Below are 24,119 nucleotides of genomic sequence, written 5' to 3'. Positions count from 1 at the left end.
AATTTTAATAAAAAATTAAAAGTGGAATTTATAAAAAAAAAATTATTATTATTAAAATTATATCAACCAATAGGTAACTTTTTAATTTATATAAAAAAATTAATGTTATTTTATGAGGAAGACCTCTCAGAATATATTTCTCTATTTTATTAACCCAATGCACAGATAAAATGCACATTTTTTTTCTTAGCATTTTATATCACCTCTATTTCTCATCATTTCATCATAATCCTCCACACACCACTTCAGAAAAAATGACAGTCAGGCTTTTAAATTGAAATAAACAGTATGCCAGTACAGGTCGGCCATCACTAATCCGGCAATCAGTAATCCGGTTCCATCAGTAATCTGACACTAATTTTGACTAACATAATTTCAAATTTCCAGGGTCCCCACACCAACCTGCCACTACTGTTAATGGCACTATTTACTGCATAAGTCATTCCAATTTCTTTTTCTCAATTTATTGTTATAACCTGCTCAATTTTAGCCCTAGCCATGGTTCCAATGAATAAAAGAAGTGCTTCTCCTTGTGTAAAGCACATATACCATATTTTTTATTTTTATTTTATTAACACACTGGCCGATTCCCAACAAGGCAGGGTGGCCCGAAAAAGAAAAACTTTCATCATCATTCACTCCATCACTGTCTTGCCAGAAGGGTGCTTTACACTGCAGTTTTTAAACTGCAACATTAACACCCCTCCTTCAGAGTGCAGGCACTGTACTTCCCATCTCCAGGTCTCAAGTCCAGCCTGCCGGTTTCCCTGAATCCCTTCATAAATGTTACTTTGCTCACACTCCAACAGCATGTCAAGTATTAAAAACCATTTGTCTCCATTCACTCCTATCAAACATGCTCACGCATGCCTGCTGGAAGTCCAAGCCCCTCGCACACAAAACCTCCTTTACCCCCTCCCTCCAACCTTTCCTAGGCCGACCCCTACCCTGCCTTCCTTCCACTACAGACTGATACACTCTTGAAGTCATTCTGTTTCACTCCATTCTCTCTACATGTCCGAACCACCTCAACAACCCTTCCTCAGCCCTCTGGACAACAGTTTTGGTAATCCCGCACCTCCTACTAACTTCCAAACTATGAATTCTCTGCATTATATTCACACCACACATTGCCCTCAGACATGACATCTCCACTGCCTCCAGCCTTCTCCTCGCTGCAACATTCATCACCCATGCTTCACACCCATATAAGAGCGTTGGTAAAACTATACTCTCATACATTCCCCTCCATACCATATACCATATATTGTCCATAAAAGATAAGGTGGCTTTGAAGCCACAGTCGGTTGTCATGAGCTCAGCTGACTCAGATAAGCTATGACTAGTAAATTTGGACCTATATATGAATTAGTCTGTGTGGTAACTGTGCACTATATAAAAATAATCCTGCAGCATACAGTGCATAATGAGAAAAAACTGAGACTGTTTTTGGTGTAAAACAACGACTTTGCTGTGTATTTTCATATGGTTTTTATGGTTGTATTCTCGTTTTTTGTCTCATTTGATAGAATGAAAGATATATTACAGAAATAGATATGATTTTGATTGGTTTCATGAAGGAAAGTATCTTGAAATTGAGCTCAAATTTGCCGATGTTCAAGAGTAAACAAATGACATCACTGTCCAATATGTGTCCAACTGGCCAGTTTAATAAGCAGTCATGAATGGGTTGACATTATTTATACAATTATTACAATAATGCAGTAGTCTGCATAACAGCAAATCTTCTATTTTTTGTGTGAATAAAAATTCAAAATGGAAAGCAAACATAATTTAATAGGGGCCTGGAGACATGACTAATGAACAGCAAAAATGCTATTTTAGTGCCAGGAATGTCTGCATTGTTTATTCTGGACCCTATTTTAAAATTGGCATCTCTTGAAATGTGTGTGAAATTGGCCAATTACCAATTTCTGACCACTCTATTGGGTACTTGAAATAGGTAAATGGGTGGTTTCTTGTACTCAATCGACAGAACAGAAGGAATACTAACGAAATAGCTATGAGTTTGGTAGACTGGAACAATGGAATGGGCCAGTCGTAGGGTGTAAAGTGGATGAAATCTCTAATGCGTCAATATAGCCTTTGGATTAAGTGTATTCTAACTTAACCACTCTGTAATCTGGCAAAATCACTAATCTGGCACCCTACAGGTCCTGATGATGGCAGATTAGTGATGGTCAACCTGTATATGTAAGCAATTTTCCAGTTTTTTACTGTGCCAGTATACAAAGTTTTCAAGTGATGATAATGAGAGATAAGAGCCATGTGGTGTAAAAGCACTTGTGCTTCATTTTCTCTGTCTGTCAGTTTGTATGCTAGGTGACTCAGAATACAAGGCCTTCCCGAAATGGTGGAACATGATATCACAAAAAATTTCGGCCAGATTCGAAAGATTGTCTTGGCTCTGTTCACATTTACTAGCTAGAAAGTATGTATGTTGATTTTGAATTGCTAGTATATGAGGGGATAATTAATGATGTATAGCAACAGTACTGTATGTGCAAATGGGTAATTGGTCACCTCTGACTGAAGGAGTTATTACTGTACCTCATTTGGAATATTTTTTTGCAGTTCACTTTTAGTTTAGCTCACTGTTAGATTTCTTCTTGTTTTACAATTATTTTTGGTTTAAGTCTTTTCATTTTTAATAGGTTTTGGCTTGTTTCCATTTATCTTTAATTGTTTGTCCTGATAATCTAATTGGGTAGGTGGCTTCAGCCTTGTTACTATGTACCAGAAAATTTTCTTTTCTTTATTTCTTTTAAATGTGTGCATGTGTAATTAAGATCTACAAGAGCAGAGCATGGCATGTGGTGCCCACCCTTTAGCAATTAATTCATACATATTTTTTTTTAATTTCTAATGGTTGTAGAATTTATTATCTTCTGTTTTCACTGTTTCATGACTGAGAAAAAAATCCTACAGAAATAAGTTTTTCATTCCACTTTTTCTAAATTTACAACTGAGGCTTCTTCTTGGAAGAAGAAAGTGGTAAACCTTATAGTGCTTGAGGAATGTTCTCTATATAGTATTTGAAAACCATTTTAACTTGCTAGTGAAGGATGTGATTTTATCACATCAGGCCTTGATCCATCACAAGGCTTCGTCAAGGACTGGGCCGTGGGGGCATTGACCCCCTGAAACCCCCTCCAGATATGTTCCAGTGACACTCTTTGTTAATAAAAACCTCTACATCCCTTTATCTGTCTGACACTTTTAATATTTTGCCACACAACCTATAGCATATACTGCATGAGGCCATTATTCATTTTTTTCCCACATCCATTATATGGTGCTCCATCTTCACTGTTTGCCCAAATTACCAAAAGTCACTTTGTAAGGATCTGCAGTCATTTTAATTGCTTATTTTGCATAAGATCTTTCTATCAATCACAAATACACTTAGTTTTCTTTTCCCTTTCGCAAGTCATTTTCATAAATTATTAATATTAGTCCTGGTACACCCCACTGGTGACTTCACAAAAGAACATTCTTCCTCTTCAAGTGTTAGCATATTCATCCTAAACAGAAAATCTATCACCTATTGTAATAGATTCTCCTTCAGCCTTTGTTCTGTAGTTCCTGGGTGAGTTTTTCATATTGAGCTCTACTGAAAGTTTTCTTAAAATCTAGATGAATAAATGTGTTAGTTAGTTTTTTTTCAACAAACCGGCCGCATCCCACCGAGGCAGGGTGGCCCAAAAATAAAAACAAAAGTTTCTCTTTTTAAATTTAGTAATTTATACAGGAGAAGGGGTTACTAGCCCCTTGCTCCTGGCATTTTAGTCACCTCTTACAACATGGAGGAAGAATTCTGTTTCACTTCCCCATGGAGATAAGAGAAAATAAACAAGAACTAGAAAGAAAATAGAAGAAAATGCAGAGGATGTGCATATACATGCTTGTACATGTATATGTAGTGTGACCTATGTGTAAGTAGAAATAGCAAGACGTACCTGAAATTGTGCATGTTTATGAGACAGAAAAAAGGACACCAGCAATCCTACCATCATGAAAAAACAATTACAGGCTTTCGTTTTACACTCACTTGGCAGGACAGTAGTACCTCCCTGGGTGGTTGCTGACTACCAACCTTGTACCTAGAATGTGTTAGGCATGTGTATGAAATCCAAAGAATCAAAATGAGTTGGATGACCCACAAAAGACGTAAAGATGTATGATAGTATAGGACCTAGAAACCAAATATCAAATTTATGAGTTAAAGCCCAAACTAAAGTATGAGATTACTGTACAAATCCAAAACCAAACTGGCTGTCGATAGAACAGATATCCAGAAGATGGGATAAACACAGGTACAGTTAAGTGATGAATGAACTCCATGATGAAAAAAAACAAAATCCAAGAAATAAGACCGGTTATCACATTTAAAGATAAAACTAAGAAATGTACAGGCATGCTATACGGTTAAATGTCTTGGATGTTAATGGAAAAGATAGATTATAATATATCATCTTATTAACTCTGAACAGGAGTTACCTTATTTCCAACTACAAGAAAGGGGAAATCTGCTTTGACATCAGCATAGTAAACAAACTCTTTACGCCATGTTTCTAAGTTTTGAAAGCTCGAAGGATCATCAACAGAGAATGTAAGAAGACACATGTCAGAACCTCGATAAAATGGTGTGCGTAAACTTTTGAATCTCTCCTGGCCAGCAGTGTCCCAGATCTGCAAAACAAAGAGGCTAATACTAGAAAATATGGAATATTTTTATAGTGGCTTCTATATTACCTTCATAGTCTACCACACAATGCTGTTACAAAATGGAAGATGCAACAAGAAAGCTATTTTGTTAAGATTAAAAGAGAAGAACCACTGCACAATATGGGCCTCATTAGTACAATCAAATCAATACAGTAACAAGGAACAATTTTCAACTGATAATTATTTGTTAACATGAAGCACAACGAGTATGAGTCATAAAAATCTAAACTTACAATATTTTCAAAAGATTAGACTAGATTAGAAAATAAAGTGGACTAAATGTACATATGCAAAAAATGATGGTTAGAGGTACAGACTGGTTGCACAAAATATGCAAGCATGCTTGGAGAACAAAAATTCCAAATGACAGAACAAAAGCAGATACAGCAAGTGTTCTAGCACACAGGGAAAACTAGCATTACTGAGTACTGTATATACAAATTCGTGGCTTGTGTGTTTTATTGGGTCCCTGGGTTTAGGTCTTACCTGCCCCCTACAATAATTTGGTTTGGTGGTTACTGTGAAGGCAGTGTCAGCAGAGTTAAACTTTGTGAATCATAGTACTAATTTAAACAGTTCCAGCTATGATTTCATATGCAGAGCTCAGCTTCATTGCTTGAAATTCTAGAAATTCTCAAGGCCAAGAAAAACTGCAAAGTTTGGCCCTTCTAAAAACTGAAAATGAATTTTTGAAGAAATTTTAGAGTAAGCCTCATATTTTAATAGTAAAGTCACAAATTATTTCACTCAAAAATAATAAGACTTTGATTAAATAATGTTTAGATTATAGATTAACTTCTAAGCTGTATACAGTCTAACCCCATAATAAGTGGGAGTTAGGTTCCTGGAGTTAACATGAATAATGTAACTGTGGATAATAGGAAATTTATCTGTCTGAATAAGTAATTTTTTTATCATATTTCTTTCTTTAATAATGACATTCTTAAAAAAGAATGGGCCCATTTTTAAAGAAATCCTATGGCTAGTTTTCAATTTAGGGGTCATGTAATAAACAAAAAGACAATAGGCACCATGAAAAAATGTGAATAATCAAAGATATCTGCAATTTGGACTTCGGGTTAACCCTTAAACTGTCCAAACGTAGATCTACGTTTGCATGCATAACGCTCCAAACGTAGATCAATGTTTTATTTTTCATTCCTTCAAATTTGGCACAATAGGCTTGAGTCACCTAGACATGAAAGAATGGGTCTATGCACTCAGTGTGTGCAGTATTAAAAAAAATCTGGGAGCACTTAGTACCTTGAGGGAGCACCAGTTCAACTGAGCGCCAGCTAGAGCAAACAGCATGGCAAACACCAGGGATTCACTGATGCCATGTTGCATTAACACTCCCCTTTTAAGAGGAAAGTAAAAATAAGTTAGATAAATACACGAGTGAGTGTGGGTGGGTGTAAGTTGGACCTGACTAGCTTGTGCTACTAGGTCTGATGTCATGCTCCTTCCTTCAATGGATGTGACCTGACTAGGTGGGTCATTGGTCTAAGCCAGTGGGGGGGGGGGGGTGGCAAGGACTTGCCTTGCATGGGCCATTAGGCCTGCTACAGTGTTCCTTCTTTCTTATGTTCTTATGTATTCGGCTGGCTGGCTTGCTTTGGCTGTCTCTGGCTGTCTCTCTGTCTATCTATATCTATATCTATATATCTGTCTCACATGCACACACAAGTACAATTATACATAGTGTAAATGACCTAAAATAACCCAAAAATTCCAGGCAAAGATAGACGGACAGATAGATAGACAGACAGACAGACAAACATGTTTGTGTGTATCTGTGAAAGCAAATAAAGCCAGGGTTCCCCGAGTGCCCATTTATCAAATGTCACAGTTGTCATAACACCATTCTTCAAGGAGTTTGATATACTATAGTCCAGGCAGACAGAAAGACAGATAAGCAGAGACAAACAGACAGGTAGACAGATAAACAGAGACAAACAGATAGACAGGCAGGCAGATAGATAGACAGGCATGTTTGTGTGTAACAGTGATAACAAATGCAGCGAGGGTTAATTAAATACATTAGTGTGGGTGGGTGTAAGTTGGACCTGACTAGCCTGTGTTACTGTTCTGATGTCATGCTCCTTCCTTCAGTGGATGTGACCTGACTAGCTGGGTCATTGGTCTAAGCCGGGGGGGGGGACATGGACCTGCCATGCATGGGCCAGTAGGCCTGCTGCAGTGTTCCTTCTTTCTTATGTATTCGGCAGGCTGGCCGGCTGGCTGGCTGGCTTTGGCTGACTTTGGCTGTCTCTCTATCTATATCTCTGTATCTGTCTGTATCTCTGTCTATTTGTCTCTCTCACATGCACACATAAGTACAATTATACATAGTGTAAATTACTTAGTACAATCCAAAAATTCCAGGCAAAGATAGACAGATAAATAGACAGAGACAAGACATGTTTGTGTGTAATAATGATAACAAATATAGAGAGGGTTAGCTGGAGCAGTGGGCATTTATCAAATGTCACTGGGCTGTCAACAGTATGGGGATGCCCTTCATGACACCATGCTTCAAGGTATATGCCAGGGTATCTAAAACATTGCTGGGACCTATAAATACTTTGTGTATATTTCTAGACAATAGTAAATAACCCAAGCAGGTGTAAATGTTCACCTGTCTATGTGATTGTGACTATTTGAGCACTAGTTCAGTAGCTAATATTAGTGTCAGAACAAAGATTCGCTATGAAATCACAAGAACTATTATAAATTGTAATTATCAGAACATAAAAAATGTATAAATTAAAGTAAAAACGAGAAAAAAAGGTATATTAGCAACACTTCTGCAAGCAGCTGGAATCGATGTTGCCATCAGGTGAGCATCCAGAGCCAACTACATGGTCTTGTATCCTGGTAAGTACTGGCCCTAATTTTTTTTTATCCTATAACATGTAGAAAAAATGTGCTCTTCATTTTAAAAGAAAAAAAAAAAAGATTTCTTTATTTTTCAAAATATTCGGAGCACCATGCGAGTGAACAAAGATCTACGTTTGGACAGTTTAAGGGTTAAAATATATAAATGAATCACATGGATTACGAAACTCACGAATACTGGGCTTCAACTGTACGAAGTACAACTATAGCCATGTGAGGTAAGGTTTATCTTGTAGATTTATGAAACAAGTTACAAAAAAACATGTAAAAAGAAGTAAAAACCACACAGAGCATAGAGGGAGGGCAATAGCTGTCCCCAAAGGCAACAGTTTAATACGAAGTTAACCCTTTCAGTGTTTTCGACGTACTAGTTGGCTTACGCACCAGGGTTATTGGCGTAGTAGTACGACTAAATTCTAGCGCCTTCAAATCTAGCGAGAGAAAGCTGGTAGGCCTACATATGAAAGAATGGGTCTATGTGGTCAGTGTGCACAGTATAAAAAAATCCTGCAGCACACAGTGCGCAATGAGAAAAAAAAATCTTTGACAGTGTTTTTGGATTAAAACAGGGACTTTGCACTGTATTTTCGCATGGTATTTATGGGTGTATTCTAGTTTTTCTGGTCTCATTTTATAGAATGGAAGACATATTACAGAAATTGAGATGATTTTGACTGATTTCACAATGAAAAGTACCTTGAAATTGAGCTCAAAGTAGCAGAAATGCTCGATTTTTACCAAAGTTCAAAAGTAAACAAATCATGCCAAGCGTCGGATACACATCAACTGGTGAGTCTAATATTCTTTCACAAGTGCACTGATATTATTTATACCATTTCTACACTAATGCAGTAGTCTGCATAACAGTAAATCTTCTATTTTTTGTAAGAATAAAAATTCAAAGTGGAAAGCAAAAGAAATATAAGAGGGGCCTGGGGACATGACTAACGAACAGAGAACTTGTTATTTTAGTGTCAGGAATGTCTTTCTTGTTTATTATGGACCCTATTTGGAAACTGGCATCTTCTGAAATTTGTGTGAAATTGGCAAAATTGCCAATTTCTAACCACTTTATTGGATAGTTGAAATTGGTAAATGGGTGGTTTCTTGTACTCATTCGATAGAAAAAATGGAGTTCTAGCGAAATAAATATGATTTTTGTCGACTAGTATACAGGAATTGGCCAAAAATAGGGCTCAAAGTGGGCGGAATCGCCGATGCGTAAACATCAGCGAGACCGCTAACTTCGCAAGAGCATAATTCCATAAGTTTTCCATCAAATTTCCAACTTTTGGTGTCGTCATAATCGGGAAAGGATTCTCTATCATTTTATAAGAAAAAATCTTTTTTTTTTCCCGAAAAATTTTCGACCCTGAGAACAAGTTTAGGAGAGGGCCTCTCGACCCTGAAAGGGTTAAATACGTAGCATTTTACTGTCATTCGTATTTGTTGATATATGCGCTTGGAAGCTACAAGAGGAAATCATCTGAAACTAATCATAACCAAACAAAAAATTGCCATTAGAATTATCACTCATCTTATTTCAAACAACACTCTGTATTCCTTTATTCAATGATTTGAACCTCATTAAAATACAATGCATCCCCATACACTATTGTACATAATACATATACAGAACACTCAATACATATAGGAACCCTGCACTTAAACAATTCCTGGAGAGCTTGAACAGATTACACAAGCATAATACTAGAAATAAATACAGCATCTCTACGATATCCTACATGTATGACTCAATTTGGTAACACTCCACACAAATCAAAAGACCCAAAATGAACTACATGCCTAAAGAATCAAAAAGCTCTAATTCATAATAGCTTCAAAAAATACCTTTTGAACATTATGAAATACTTTACAATGTAACTATCATAAATATTTACTACTTGAATTATATCTTATACTGCTAGCTTATTAAACTGCTACCTCTATTGTAATCAAAACTAATTTATTACACAGTATACAGAAATTATTTATGATGAATTGTAACACAAAATTAAAATTACACACTGTACATATTATTATCCTCATTTAAATATAGTGGGTCCCCAATTAATTTTTTTTTTTTTTGGCAAAACATAATCTTGAATAACATCCAAAAGTAGCCAAAGACTTTGCCCCCGCATGACAACCCCATCGCGTTCATACAATGACCTCATTCCTGGGGACGATCATTAACAACAAACTGGGAGTGAGTGCACATGCTGCTGGTTTAATATAACATGTCACTATGTCAAAAGTATGTTTTATCTAAAAACTATGCAAGAGTCAATAAAAAAATAACTGAACATTTCTTGATCAAATTGAACCAAACAAATAGAAATCGAACAAGCTTAAACCACAAATAACTGCATTTGATAAAATGAAAACCAAGAAACATATGAGGAAATGTGAGAATGCAGCAGAAGCAGTGATGGAGGAGAGTGTGAATGAGAGAGAGAGAGTGAGTGTGTGTGTGTGTGTGTGTGTGTGTGTGTGTGTGTGTGTGTGTGTGTGTGTGTGTGTGTGTGTGTGTGTGTGTGTGTGTGTGTGTGTGTGTGTGTGTGTGTGTGTGTGTGTGTGTGTGTGTGTGTGTGTGTGTGTGTGTGCAATTGTGTGTGTGTGTGTGTGTGTGTGTGTGTGTGTTCTCATCCAATTGTACTCACCTAGTTGAGGTTGCAGGGGTCGAGTCCAAGCTCCTGGCCCCGCCTCTTCACTGGTCGCTACTAGGTCAGTCTCCCTGTACCATGAGCTTTATCGTACCTCTGCTTAAAGCTATGTATGGATCCTACCTCCACTACATCGCTTCCCAAACTATTCCACTTCCTGACTACTCTGTGGCTGAAGAAATACTTCCTAACATCCCTTTGATTCATCTGTGTCTTCAGCTTCCAACTGTGTCCCCGTGTTGCTGTGTCCAGTCTCTGGAACATCCTGTCTTTGTCCACCGTGTCAATTCCTCTCAGTATTTTGTAAGTCGTTATCATGTCATCCCTATCTCTCCTGTCCTCCAGTGTCGTCAGGTTGATTTCCCTTAACCTCTCCTCATAGGACATACCTCTTGACTCTGGGACTAGTCTTGTTGCAAACCTTTGCACTTTCTCTAGTTTCTTTACATGCTTGGCTAGGTGTGGGTTCCAAACTGGTGCCGCATACTCTAATATGGGCCTAACGTACATGGAGTACAGGGTCCTGAACGATTCCTTATTAAGATGTCGGAATGCTGTTCTGAGGTTTACCAGGCGCCCATATGCTGCGGCAGTTATTTAGTTGATGTGCGCTTCAGGAGATGTGCCTGGTGTTATACTCACCCCAAGATCTTTTTCCTTGAGTGATGTTTGTAGTCTCTGGCCCCCTAGACTGTACTCCGTCTGCGGTCTTCTTTGCCCTTCCCCAATCCTCATGACTTTGCACTTGGTGGGATTGAACTCCAGGAGCCAGTTGCTGGACCAGGTCTGCAGCCTGTCCAGATCCCTTTGTAGTTCTGCCTGGTCTTCGATCGAATGAACTCTTCTCATCAACTTCACGTCATCTGCAAATAGGGACACCTCGGAGTTTATTCCTTCCGTCATGTCATTCACAAATACCAGAAACAGCACTGGTCCTAGGACTGACCCCTGTGGGACCCCGCTGGTCACAGGTGCCCACTCTGACACCTCACCACGTACCATGACTCGCTGCTGTCTTCCTGACAAGTATTCCCTGATCCATTGCAGTGCCTTCCCTGTTATCCCTGCTTGGTCCTCCAGTTTTTGCACTAATCTCTTGTGTGGTACTGTGTCAAAAGCCTTCTTGCAGTCCAAGAAAATGCAATCCACCCACCCCTCTCTCTCTCTTGTCTTACTGCTGTCACCATGTCATAGAACTCCAGTAGGTTTGTGACACAGGATTTCCCATCTCTGAAACCATGTTGGCTGCTGGTGATGAGATCATTCCTTTCTAGATGTTCCACTATTCTTCTCCTGACAATCTTTTCCATGATTTTGCATGCTATACATGTCAGTGACACTGGTCTGTAGTTTAGTGCTTCATGTCTGTCTCCTTTTTTAAAGATTGGGACCACATTTGCTGTCTTCCATGCCTCAGGCAATCTCCCTGTTTCGATAGATGTATTGAATATTGTTGTTAGGGGTACACATAGCGCCTCTGCTCCCTCTCTCAGGACCCATGGAGAGATGTTATCTGGCCCCATTGCCTTTGAGGTATCTAGCTCACTCAGAAGCCTCTTCACTTCTTCCTTGGTTGTGTGTACTGTGTCCAGCACATGGTGGTGTACCCCACCTCTCCGTCTTTCTGGAGCCCCTTCTGTCTCCTCTGTGAACACTTCTTTGAATCTCTTGTTGAGTTCCTCACATACTTCACGGTCATTTCTTGATGTCTCTCCTCCTTCCTTCCTTAGCCTGATTACCTGGTCCTTAACGGTTGTTTTCTTCCTGATGTGGCTGTATAACAGCTTCGGGTCAGATTTGGCTTTTGCTGCTATGTCATTTTCATATTGACGTTGGGCCTCCCTTCTTATCTGTGCATATTCGTTTCTGGCTCTACGACTGCTCTCCTTATTCTCCTGGGTCCTTTGCCTTCTATATTTCTTCCATTCCCTAGCACACTTGGTTTTTGCCTCCTTGCATCTTTGGGTGAACCATGGGCTCATCCTGGCTTTTTCATTATTCTTGTTACCCTTGGGTACAAACCTCTCCTCAGCCTCCTTGCACATTGTTGCTACATATTCCATCATCTCATTAACTGGCTTCCCTGCCAGTTCTGTCCCACTGAACCTCATTCAGGAAGTTCCTCATTCCCATGTAGTCCCGTGTGTGTGTGTGTGTGTGTGTGTGTGTGTGTGTGTGTGTGTGTGTGTGTGTGTGTGTGTGTGTGTGTGCGCGTGTGCGTGCATGCGTGTGCGTGCATGCGTGTGCGTGCATGCGTGTGCGTGCATGCGTGTGCGTGCGTGCATGCGTGTGCGTGCGTGCATGCGTGTGCGTGCGTGCATGCGTGTGCGTGCGTGCATGCGTGTGCGTGCGTGCGTGCGTGTGCATGTGTGTGTGCGTGTGCATGCGTGTGTGTGTGTGTGTGTGTGTGTGTGTGTGTGTGTGTGTGTGTGTGTGTGTGTGTGTGTGTGTGTGTGTGTGTGTGTGTGTGTGTGTGTACACCTGGCCTCAACCAACCCTCCCCTTCCCCACTAGACTGATCATAACAAATATAGTAAACCCTCAATATAACAGACTTTTAAAAATTATAAGCAAAATCCACTGGTTACACTGTACTTTTAGCTTTTTTTACTTTTAATGTTTATTACAGCATATCTGTAAACTGTGTGTATAGTACTATATTAGGTATAAAGTAAGAGTAGTGTTTTTTTTGCTATTTTTTAACATTATTCTGATTTAATGGACACTTAGACACTAAAGTACTTCATTATTATTATTATTATTATTATTATTATTATTATTATTATTATTATTATTATTATTATTATTATTATTATTATATTATTAAACAGCAGCAGCCTCCCACTGAGGAAGAGTTACTTAAAATGTTAACATTCATCGTCGCTCATTCAAGAGCTGTCTTGCCAGAAGTGTGCAGAGCTTACAATTCAAATGACCCTCCTTCAGAGTGTAGGCACTGTACTTCCCATCTCTAGTACTCAAGCCTAGCAAACACTTTTTTTAACACACTGGCTGTTTCCCGCTGAGGCAGGGTGACCCAAAAAGGAAGAAAAGCTCAAAACGAAAGAAAAAACTTTCATCATCACTTAACACTTTCACCACCACTCAACACTCACCATCACTTATAGTACATAATCTTTGCAGAGGTACTCAGATATGGGAGTTTAGATGACCCTCCAAACTGCCAATATCCCAAACCCCTCCTTTAAAGTGCAGGCACTTTACTTCCCATTTCCAGGATTCAAGTCTGGCTAACCAGTTTCCCTGAATCCCTTCACACCCTGCTCACACTCCAACAGCTCGTCAGGTCCCAAAAACCACTTGTCTCCATTCATTCCTAGTAAATATGTTTTCCCTAAATCCCTTCACACCCCAATAACATGTCAATAACATAATCACCCTGAGCAGTTCAGACATTGAAGACATTACATATGAGAGGCCCCTTGGAACTAGTGATCACATGGTTCTGTGTTTTGAATACATAGTAAAATTACAAGTAGAGAGGGTAACAGGAGTTGGATGGGAAAAGCCAAACTATAAAAAGGGGGACTACACAGGTATGAGGAACTTCCTGCAGGAGGTTCAGTGGGATAGATAATTGGCAGGAAAGTCAGTAAATGAAATGATGGAATACATAACAAAATGCAGGGAGGCAGAGGAAACGTTTGTTCCCAAGGGCAATAGAAATAATGGGAAAACCAAAGCAAGTCCTTGGTTTACCCGAAGGTGTAGGGAGGCAAAAACTAGGTGCAACAGAGAATGGAAAAGATACAGGAGGCAAAGGACCCAGGAAAATAGAGACTAGTCGAAGAGCCAGAAACAAGTATACACAGGTAAGGAGGGAGGTCCAGCGACAGTACGAAAACAACATAGCATCGAAAGCCAAGTCTGACCCAAAACTGCTGTATAGCCACATTAGGAGGAAGACAACAGTCAAAGAGCAGGTGAATAGGCTGAGGAAAGAAGGTGGGGAACTCACCAGAAGCATCAAGAGGTATGTGAGCAGCTCAACAAGAGATTTAAGGAAGTATGTACAGTGGAGACAGGAAGACCTCTGGGTGGACAGAACAGAGGGGGACGCCAACAAGGAATATACCAACAAGTGTTAGATGACATACACACAACTGAGGAGGAGGTGAAGAAGCTGCTAAGGGACCTTGATACTTCAAAGGCAATGGGACCAGACAACATCTCCTCATGGGTCCTTAGAGAGGGAGCAGAAATGCTGTGTGTGTCACTAACCACAATCTTCAATACATCCCTTGAAACTGGGCAACTACCTGAGGTATGGAAGATGGCAAATGTAGTACCCATATTTAAAAAAGGAGACAGAAAAGAGGCACTAAACTATTGACCAGTATCACTGACGTGCAAAGTATGCAAAATGATGAAGAAGATTATCAGGAGGAGAGTGGTGGAGCACCTGGAACGGAACAAGAGTATAAATGCCAACCAACACAGTTTTATGGAAGGCAAATCCTGTGTCACAAACCTACTGGAGTTTTATGATAAAGTAACAGAAGTAAGATACGAGAGAGAGGGGTGGGTTGATGGCATCTTCTTGGACTGCAAGAAGGCCTTCGACACAGTTCCTCACAGGAGATTGGTGGAGAAGCTAGAGGATCAGGCACATATAACAGGAAGGGTGCTGCAATGGATCAGAGAATACCTGACAGGGAGGCAACAATGAGTCATGGTACGTGATGAGGTATCACAGTGGGCACCTGTGACGGGCGGGGTCCTACAGGAATAACAAAAAAAAGCACAATACTGTGACTGGAACAATACACAAATAACCTGCACATAAAAGAGAGAAGCTTACGATGACGTTTCGGTCCGACTTGGACCATTTACAGTCACTACAAAGTCCTACAGGGGTCGGTACTAGGACCAGTGCTATTTCTGGTATATGTGAATGACACGATGGAAGGGTTAGACCCAGAAGTGTCCCTGTTTGCAGATGATACGAAGTTAATGAGGAGAATTAAATCAGATGAGGATCAGGTAGGACTCCAAAGAGACCTGGACAGGCTGGACACCTGGTCCAGCAACTGGCTTCTCGAATTTAACCCCACCAAGTGCAAAGTCATGAAGATCGTGGAAGGGCAAAGAAGACCGTAGATGGAGTATAGGCTAGGTGGCCAAAGACTGCAAACTTCGCTGAAGGAGAAAGATCTTGGGGCGAGTATAACACCGAGCACGTCTCCAGAAGCACACATCAACCAGATATCTGCTGCAGCATATGGGCCCCTGGCAAACCTGAGAATAGTGTTTCGATACCTTAGTAAGGAATCATTCAAGACATGGTACACCGTGTACGTCAGGTCCATATTGGAGTATGCAGCACCAGTTTGGAACCCACACTTGATCAAGCATGTCAAGAAATTAGAGAAAGTGCAAAGGTTTGTGACAAGGTTAGTTCCAGAGTTAAGGGGAATGTCCTACGAAGAAAGGTTGAGGGAAATCAGCCTGATGACACTGGAGGACAGGAGGGTTAGGGGAGACATGATAACAACATACAAAATACTGGTGGAATAGACAAGGTGGACAGAGACCGGATGTTCCAGAGAGGAGACCCAGAAACAAGGGGCCACAATTGGAAGTTGAAGACCCAGATGAGACAAAGGGATGTTAGGAAGTATTTCTTCAGTCATAGAGTAGTCAGGAAGTGGAATAGCCTAGCAAGTGAGGTAGTGGAGGCAGGAGCCATACACAGCTTTAAGATGAGGTATGATAAAGCTCATGGAGCAGGGAGAGAGAGGACCTAGTAGCACTCAGTGAAGAGGCGGGGCCAGGAGCTGAGTCTCATCCCCTGCAACCACAATTAGGCGAGTACAATTAGGTGAATACACACACTTGCTGGATGTTCAAGGCCCTAGCACTTAAAACTTCCTTTACCCCTTCTCCCAAACCCTTCCTAGGATGACTATTACCTCTCCTTTCTTCCACTCGAGAATTATACACCCTCTTGGTAATAATATTAGTCTGTTCGAGGTGCCCTGATGTAGGTAAGGTGCTCTTAATTCAAGGAACTAGACTTGTCTTCCCTTTCCTTGGATTAAACCTGATGGCCTCTCATTCCCCACCTAGGTGATGTATAAACCCTACATGCTTTTCCTCTTACCCCTGTGAATATAATAATAATTCTCAAATAGGAGCTACATTCAGCTGAGAGGGGAAGAATGGGAAAAACTGAGGGCATTCGATAGTAAAAAAGTGTATGGGAGAGAATGAAATAAAATATGAGATAGATAGATAGATAGGTAGGTAGATAGATAGATAGATAGATAGATAGATAGATAGACAGACAGACAGACAGACAGACAGACAGACAGACAGAGAGTTTTATCTCCCAACTTTCCCTAAAAATTAACACTACAGTAAGTAGATATGCAAAATCATTGTCCCTGTCTGCATATCAAGTTAAACATGAATATCTATGGTAAAAGAATTCTTCCTCTGTAAGCCATGCACGTGTCGTAAGAGGCGACCACAATCCCGGGAGCAAGAGGTTAGCAACCCCTTCTCCTGTATAATTATACTAAATTTATAAAAAAAAATAAAGTTTTTCTTTTTGGGTCACCCAGCCTCGGTGGGATACGGCCAGTTCGTTGAAAAAAAAAATCTATGGTAAAAACGTAAACCCCTTAGCAAACTTCTCCAGTTATGAGTTATGGTACGAGGCAGGAGTTCATTGTACCTGCATTGGTATTAAGTAGCTTATAAGTGACAGTTTTAATCTTCCCAAAATGTTTTGCATAACATGGGGCTTTCCAAATAATGTACAGAAATGCATTCCCAGAGCTGAATCAATACTCTGTAATTCTTGGAAATAAAATCTGACTTGCTTTTGAGGAATCCTAATAGGATTCCTGGTTTAGTTATTCACTGAGGAATCCTAATAGGATTCCTCAGTGAATAACTAAATGGAGATATAGTAGGTGAATATGCAACGTTAAACAGGAAAACATCTGAAGACTGATAATTTTTAAAGGGGTGGACTGGTAAGCCAGTGGAAGGCCTCGGTAAGATGACGAAAAGCTCCAATGGCAGGTCATCATCTAAGACCTAACAGAACCTGAAGACTGATGATAAGATAAGATGAACTTTGATGAACTTTGTCATTTCAATGAAACACTAAACTAGTAAAATAAAAATTATTTCCCATCCTTACTAAACAAAAAAAACAAAGGTTCAGGTATGTGCAAGAAAAGAAAATCAATGAAATTATGACTAATTCTTTCATGGGTGATTAGCCAGCCACTGCATAATCTACCAAAAAATAAGCTCATGCAATAAAAATTTATAAACTGTTTGCTTGTTGTAATCTTGTAAAATTTCCAATATTAAAGAAAATTATGAATAGCTTGCCTGTAGTGTGTATGTTTCCCCTCCAAGTTCAATTTCCTTATTCAGGAATTCAACACCAATGGTGTGGAAGGAATGTTCATCAAATCGGTCTGTGACGAAACGATTCATAAGGCAAGACTTTCCAACACCACCATCTCCAAGGATTACAACCTGTAAATGCAAAATAAGAATTACCTATGTATCAAATAAGTGATATATTAACCTGTAGGGGACTTGAATGCTAAAGTAGGAGAAACTTTTAGAGAGGGTGTGGTAGGTAAGTTTGGGGTGCCAGGTGTAAATGATAATGGGAGCCCTTTGATTGAACTTTGTATAGAAAGGGGTTTAGTTATAGGTAATACATATTTTAAGAAAAAGAGGATAAATAAGTATACACGATATGATGTAGGGAGAAATGACAGTAGTTTGTTGGATTATGTATTGGTAGATAAAAGACTGTTGAGTAGACTTCAGGATGTACATGTTTATAGAGGGGCCACAGATATATCAGATCACTTTCTAGTTGTAGCTACACTGAGAGTAAAAGGTAGATGGGATACAAGGAGAATAGAAGCATCAGGGAAGAGAGAGGTGAAGGTTTATAAACTAAAAGAGGAGGCAGTTAGGGTAAGATATAAACAGCTATTGGAGGATAGATGGGCTAATGAGAGCATAGGCAATGGGGTCGAAGAGGTATGGGGTAGGTTTAAAAATGTAGTGTTAGAGTGTTCAGCAGAAGTTTGTGGTTACAGGAAAGTGGGTGCAGGAGGGAAGAGGAGCGATTGGTGGAATGATGATGTAAAGAGAGTAGTAAGGGAGAAAAAGTTAGCATATGAGAAGTTTTTACAAAGTAGAAGTGATGCAAGGAGGGAAGAGTATATGGAGAAAAAGAGAGAAGTTAAGAGAGTGGTGAAGCAATGTAAAAAGAGAGCAAATGAGAGAGTGGGTGAGATGTTATCAACAAATTTTGTTGAAAATAAGAAAAAGTTTTGGAGTGAGATTAACAAGTTAAGAAAGCCTAGAGAACAAATGGATTTGTCAGTTAAAAATAGGAGAGGAGCGTTATTAAATGGAGAGTTAGAGGTATTGGGAAGATGGAAGGAATATTTTGAGGAATTGTTAAATGTTGATGAAGATAGGGAAGCTGTGATTTCGTGTATAGGGCAAGGAGGAATAACATCTTGTAGGAGTGAGGAAGAGCCAGTTGTGAGTGTGGGGGAAGTTCGTGAGGCAGTAGGTAAAATGAAAGGGGGTAAGGCAGCCGGGATTGATGGGATAAAGATAGAAATGTTAAAAGCAGGTGGGGATATAGTTTTGGAGTGGTTGGTGCAATTATTTAATAAATGTATGGAAGAGGGTAAGGTACCTAGGGATTGGCAGAGAGCATGCATAGTTCCTTTGTATAAAGGCAAAGGGGATAAAAGAGAGTGCAAAAATTATAGGGGGATAAGTCTGTTGAGTGTACCTGGTAAAGTGTATGGTAGAGTTATAATTGAAAGAATTAAGAGTAAGACGGAGAATAGGATAGCAGATGAACAAGGAGGCTTTAGGAAAGGTAGGGGGTGTGTGGACCAGGTGTTTACAGTGAAACATATAAGTGAACAGTATTTAGATAAGGCTAAAGAGGTCTTTGTGGCATTTATGGATTTGGAAAAGGCGTATGACAGGGTGGATAGGGGGGCAATGTGGCAGATGTTGCAAGTGTATGGTGTAGGAGGTAGGTTACTGAAAGCAGTGAAGAGTTTTTACGAGGATAGTGAGGCTCAAGTTAGAGTATGTAGGAAAGAGGGAAATTTTTTCCCAGTAAAAGTAGGCCTTAGACAAGGATGTGTGATGTCACCGTGGTTGTTTAATATATTTATAGATGGGGTTGTAAGAGAAGTAAATGCGAGGGTCTTGGCAAGAGGCGTGGAGTTAAAAGATAAAGAATCACACACAAAGTGGGAGTTGTCACAGCTGCTCTTTGCTGATGACACTGTGCTCTTGGGAGATTCTGAAGAGAAGTTGCAGAGATTGGTGGATGAATTTGGTAGGGTGTGCAAAAGAAGAAAATTAAAGGTGAATACAGGAAAGAGTAAGGTTATGAGGATAACAAAAAGATTAGGTGATGAAAGATTGAATATCAGATTGGAGGGAGAGAGTATGGAGGAGGTGAACGTATTCAGATATTTGGGAGTGGACGTGTCAGCGGATGGGTCTATGAAAGATGAGGTGAATCATAGAATTGATGAGGGAAAAAGAGTGAGTGGTGCACTTAGGAGTCTGTGGAGACAAAGAACTTTGTCCTTGGAGGCAAAGAGGGGAATGTATGAGAGTATAGTTTTACCAACGCTCTTATATGGGTGTGAAGCGTGGGTGATGAATGTTGCAGCGAGGAGAAGGCTGGAGGCAGTGGAGATGTCATGTCTGAGGGCAATGTGTGGTGTGAATATAATGCAGAGAATTCGTAGTTTGGAAGTTAGGAGGAGGTGCGGGATTACCAAAACTGTTGTCCAGAGGGCTGAGGAAGGGTTGTTGAGGTGGTTCGGACATGTAGAGAGAATGGAGCGAAACAGAATGACTTCAAGAGTGTATCAGTCTGTAGTGGAAGGAAGGCGGGGTAGGGGTCGGCCTAGGAAGGGTTGGAGGGAGGGGGTAAAGGAGGTTTTGTGTGCGAGGGGCTTGGACTTCCAGCAGGCATGCGTGAGCGTGTTTGATAGGAGTGAATGGAGACAAATGGTTTTTAATACTTGACGTGCTGTTGGAGTGTGAGCAAAGTAACATTTATGAAGGGATTCAGGGAAACCGGCAGGCCGGACTTGAGTCCTGGAGATGGGAAGTACAGTGCCTGCACTCTGAAGGAGGGGTGTTAATGTTGCAGTTTAAAAACTGTAGTGTAAAGCACCCTTCTGGCAAGACAGTGATGGAGTGAATGATGGTGAAAGTTTTTCTTTTTCGGGCCACCCTGCCTTGGTGGGAATCGGCCGGTGTGATAATAAAATAAATAATTAACCTGTAAATTGTCAACACCCCCTAAACTAAAAGCCCCTTCTGAGTTCAAAGTTAAAAAAAAAAAAAAACTCTAGAATGGTAGAGAATCTTTTTCTAAAGGTAATGACATCAAAAATGTCAAATTTGATGAAATACTTATGAAATTAGAGGTGCAATTTTGGAGGCAGGGGAGCACTTTATGTAACAGCAATTTTTGCCTCTGAGGCCTATTTACAGCCTATTACAATAATCAAACTGACCCAGTTCTGTACTATTCACTGATCACAAGAACCTACCCATTCAACCACCAGAAATACTTAAATTCCCATTTATAAACAGAGTACAACAAATACTATAGACATTCCAGTTATTAACCCTTCAACTGTCCCAACATAGATCTACGTTTACTCGCGTAGCGCTCCGAACATAGTTCTACGTCTTGTTTTACATTTGAAAGCAGATAAAATAAAACATAGATCTACATTTGGAGTGCTAGTGGTACAAACATAAATCTACATTTGGACAGTTTAAAGGTTTAACCCTTTCAGGGTCCAAGGCCAAAATCTGAAGTCACGCACCAGTGTCCAAGAAATTTTGAAAAAAAAAAAATTATTTTTTCTTACAGAATTAAAGAGCATATTTTTGTGAAGGTAATAAAACAAAAAAAATAGAATCTGATCAGTACTTACCGAGATACAGTGCCAAGAAGTTTGTAGAAAATGATGTGGTGGCGGCAACATCGACGAATTCCACATACGCGTATTATATTATTTTGTTGTTTTAGTTGTTTTTTCTTTTCTTTTCCAATTTTTTTCTATTCCTACTAACATTTGGGGCCTGAGAGACCAATACTGTATATAATTTATATATATAAACTCACTGTATTGAACACAATAACCGCACTAAAGTTATTATCATATTATTGTTTACCACTGTTGTTTATTACAATAAACATGCACAAATATTGTATAATACTAATGTTCTATCATATATTTACATATTTACAATCACTGGACATGGTTTTAGAACTGCTGGAGCTTGTGGAACTCCTTGAAACAAGGCACCATGCACAGAGGCACCTTACATTCCTCACACATAAACCGAGTGTCTTTGCGTCTTTGTTGCCGTCGTTTTGTTTGTGCACAGACAATGCATCTCTTCTGAGCAAATTTCTTTTGAGTTGAAGGAAGCTGTATTATGAAATGATCACCTTCTCTTCTCAAACGCTTGGGTATATTGTGATGAATTCGAGGACCATGTTGTATTGCAGGTGTTGTTACCTGGTACTTCATTATGAGTTGTCTGACAACAGACAAACAAAATTCACCATACGGTGGTCTGTTACCAGTCTTTATTTGGTACATATTATATGCATTCAGCATTGAAATGTCCATGAGATGGAAGAAAAGTTTCATGTACCACTTGTAACTCTTACGAACACAGTCAACAAAACCAATCTGCATGTCACACTTGTCAACCAAGCGCATGTTTTGTGTATAATCAATCACTGTCACTGGTTTTCGAATACGTTCATTAGTCACTCGATCAACTTTGCCACTGTCTTGCATTTCATTACGGTGAATGGTTGTCAACAATGTGACATCTCGTTTGTCATGCCACCATAATGCCATGATGTCATTGGCAGTAAACACCTGCACGTCATCACCACGAACACCTGCGTTGAGCCTGGGCATATGTTTACGATTAGAACGCACTGTGCCACACACATCTGTCTTGTTCACTCGCATGAAATCACTGAGTAATGGGCTTGTGTACCAGTTATCGGTATATAATGTATGGCCCTTACCAAGATAAGGTGCCATCATGTTTCTCACTACGTCACCTGATATACCCAATAACATCTTGGTATCTTTCAATGTTTTACTACCCGTGTATACAACAATATCCAACACCAGGCCACTGTCACAATCACAGAGTACAAACAATTTTATACCAAAGCGGTTCCTCTTGCTCGGTATATACTGCTTGAATGACAGTCTACCTTTGAACAAAATCAAAGACTCGTCAATTACAAGATTCTTGAATGGATAAAAGTATATCCTGAACTTTTGTTTGAGATACATGAAAACATTTCTAATCTTGTATAACCTGTCACTTCTGTCAGGCCTGGTTTTGTCAGAGAAGTGCAACATACGTAACAGTAAGATAAACCTGTTCACTGGTATTATTTCACTGAAGGATGGGGTACAAATTAGCCAATCTGTGGACCAGTATGCTTTTATATTATGCTTATAGATGTGAGGCATAAGCATTATTGTTGCAAAAAGCAAATACATTTCTGCAACAGTCGTCTCTTTCCACCTGTGTAGTCTTGACTGTGGTGATAAGATCGTATTTGCCATGGTGTACTGAAAATACTTATTACTTTCCCTGACAATAGTTTCCATCAATGGCTGGTCAAAGAATAATTCAAAGAATTCCAGTTCATTGGCCGTGGTTCCAAGGGGACAGGTAGGTAGAATTCCACTTTGCGAGTCATCAAAGTGGTGAGGGCTGGGAACAAAATTGGGATTTTGCTGCCAATCCCAGATACGGTTTGCTGGTGGATACTGGACATCATAGGCTGGTTGTACGGGTGGTTGTGGCGGGCTGGTGGGTGACGCTCCGCTTTGTCCTTGAACTGACGAGTCAGCAGCGTGGGTTCCCGCGTGGCACAGCGAGTCACGCATGGCGGTGCCACTACCACCACCAGCCCCACTAACACCATCCACTGATGTCTGTGGCCCATCCATGCCAAGTGTAGCCACATCATCCTCACTATCACTACCTAAAACGGGTGTAGGGCCACGGGATGTACTCCGGGATGTACTACGGGATGTACTCCGTCCCCTGGGCACAGCATAGGGTACACTACCCGAGCGCATGCGGCGGCAAACATACCGACGCTTCACTGGTGAATATGTTTCCTCACTATCACTACTCGAACGATCGTCGAGCGCAATAAAATCACAATCCACGTCAGAATCATCGTCATTACTGAAGTCAGAGGCCAGGCCACGGGAAAATATTAGTTTTCTCTTACGTTTAGGAACACCCGACCGTGAGTCACGAGTGCCCACACCAGAGGTAGAAGGTCGAGGATCGTCGGGGTTTTCTGCACTATTATCGATATTCTGGTCATTATTTTTGGTCACTAACTTATCAAAGCCGTAGAATTCGTCTTCATTTCCACTTCCATCAGTGTCAGAACTATCAGACAGGAAGAGGAGAGTCCCAATTTTCCGGGGAGTGAGAGCTGACTTGCGACGAGACATGGTGAACAAGGGTGACTGAGCCGGCGTTCCCACAATGCTATGCAGGCGCCTAGATTTTTTGTTTATGGCGCACACCCACGGCGCAGACCCGTTCTCTCATATGTAGGCCTATGAGCGCTTTCGCGCTAAATTGGACGGCGCTAGAATTTTGGCATAGATCTACGGTTTGGACACTCACCGACCAGCCGTAGATCTACGGGACGGACCCTGA

The 24,119-nt window shown here is 40.2% G+C and overlaps 1 protein-coding gene across 8 annotated transcripts in view; it reads right to left on the bottom strand.

The window, feature by feature from the left end:
- Positions 1 to 24,119, bottom strand: part of LOC128690039 (ras-related protein Rab-9A) — a 150,220-nt gene that overhangs the window by 50,896 nt on the left and 75,205 nt on the right. For all 8 annotated transcript variants that reach the window (XR_011392408.1, XM_053778570.2, XM_053778566.2 and 5 more), the window contains 2 exons: positions 17,685 to 17,834; positions 4,522 to 4,713 (listed from right to left, as the gene is read on the bottom strand). Coding sequence is in view for 7 of the 8 variants with exons in the window: in XM_053778570.2 (XP_053634545.1) it covers positions 4,522 to 4,713; positions 17,685 to 17,834 (342 nt within the window). In the remaining variant the exon portion in view is untranslated. The remainder of the gene's footprint in view (positions 1 to 4,521; positions 4,714 to 17,684; positions 17,835 to 24,119) is intronic.

The sequence above is a fragment of the Cherax quadricarinatus genome, chromosome 25, assembly GCF_038502225.1.
Source record: "Cherax quadricarinatus isolate ZL_2023a chromosome 25, ASM3850222v1, whole genome shotgun sequence".
Taxonomy (NCBI): domain Eukaryota; kingdom Metazoa; phylum Arthropoda; class Malacostraca; order Decapoda; family Parastacidae; genus Cherax; species Cherax quadricarinatus.
Note: the sequence above shows the minus strand (reverse complement) of the source record. Positions and strands in the feature narration are given on the sequence as shown.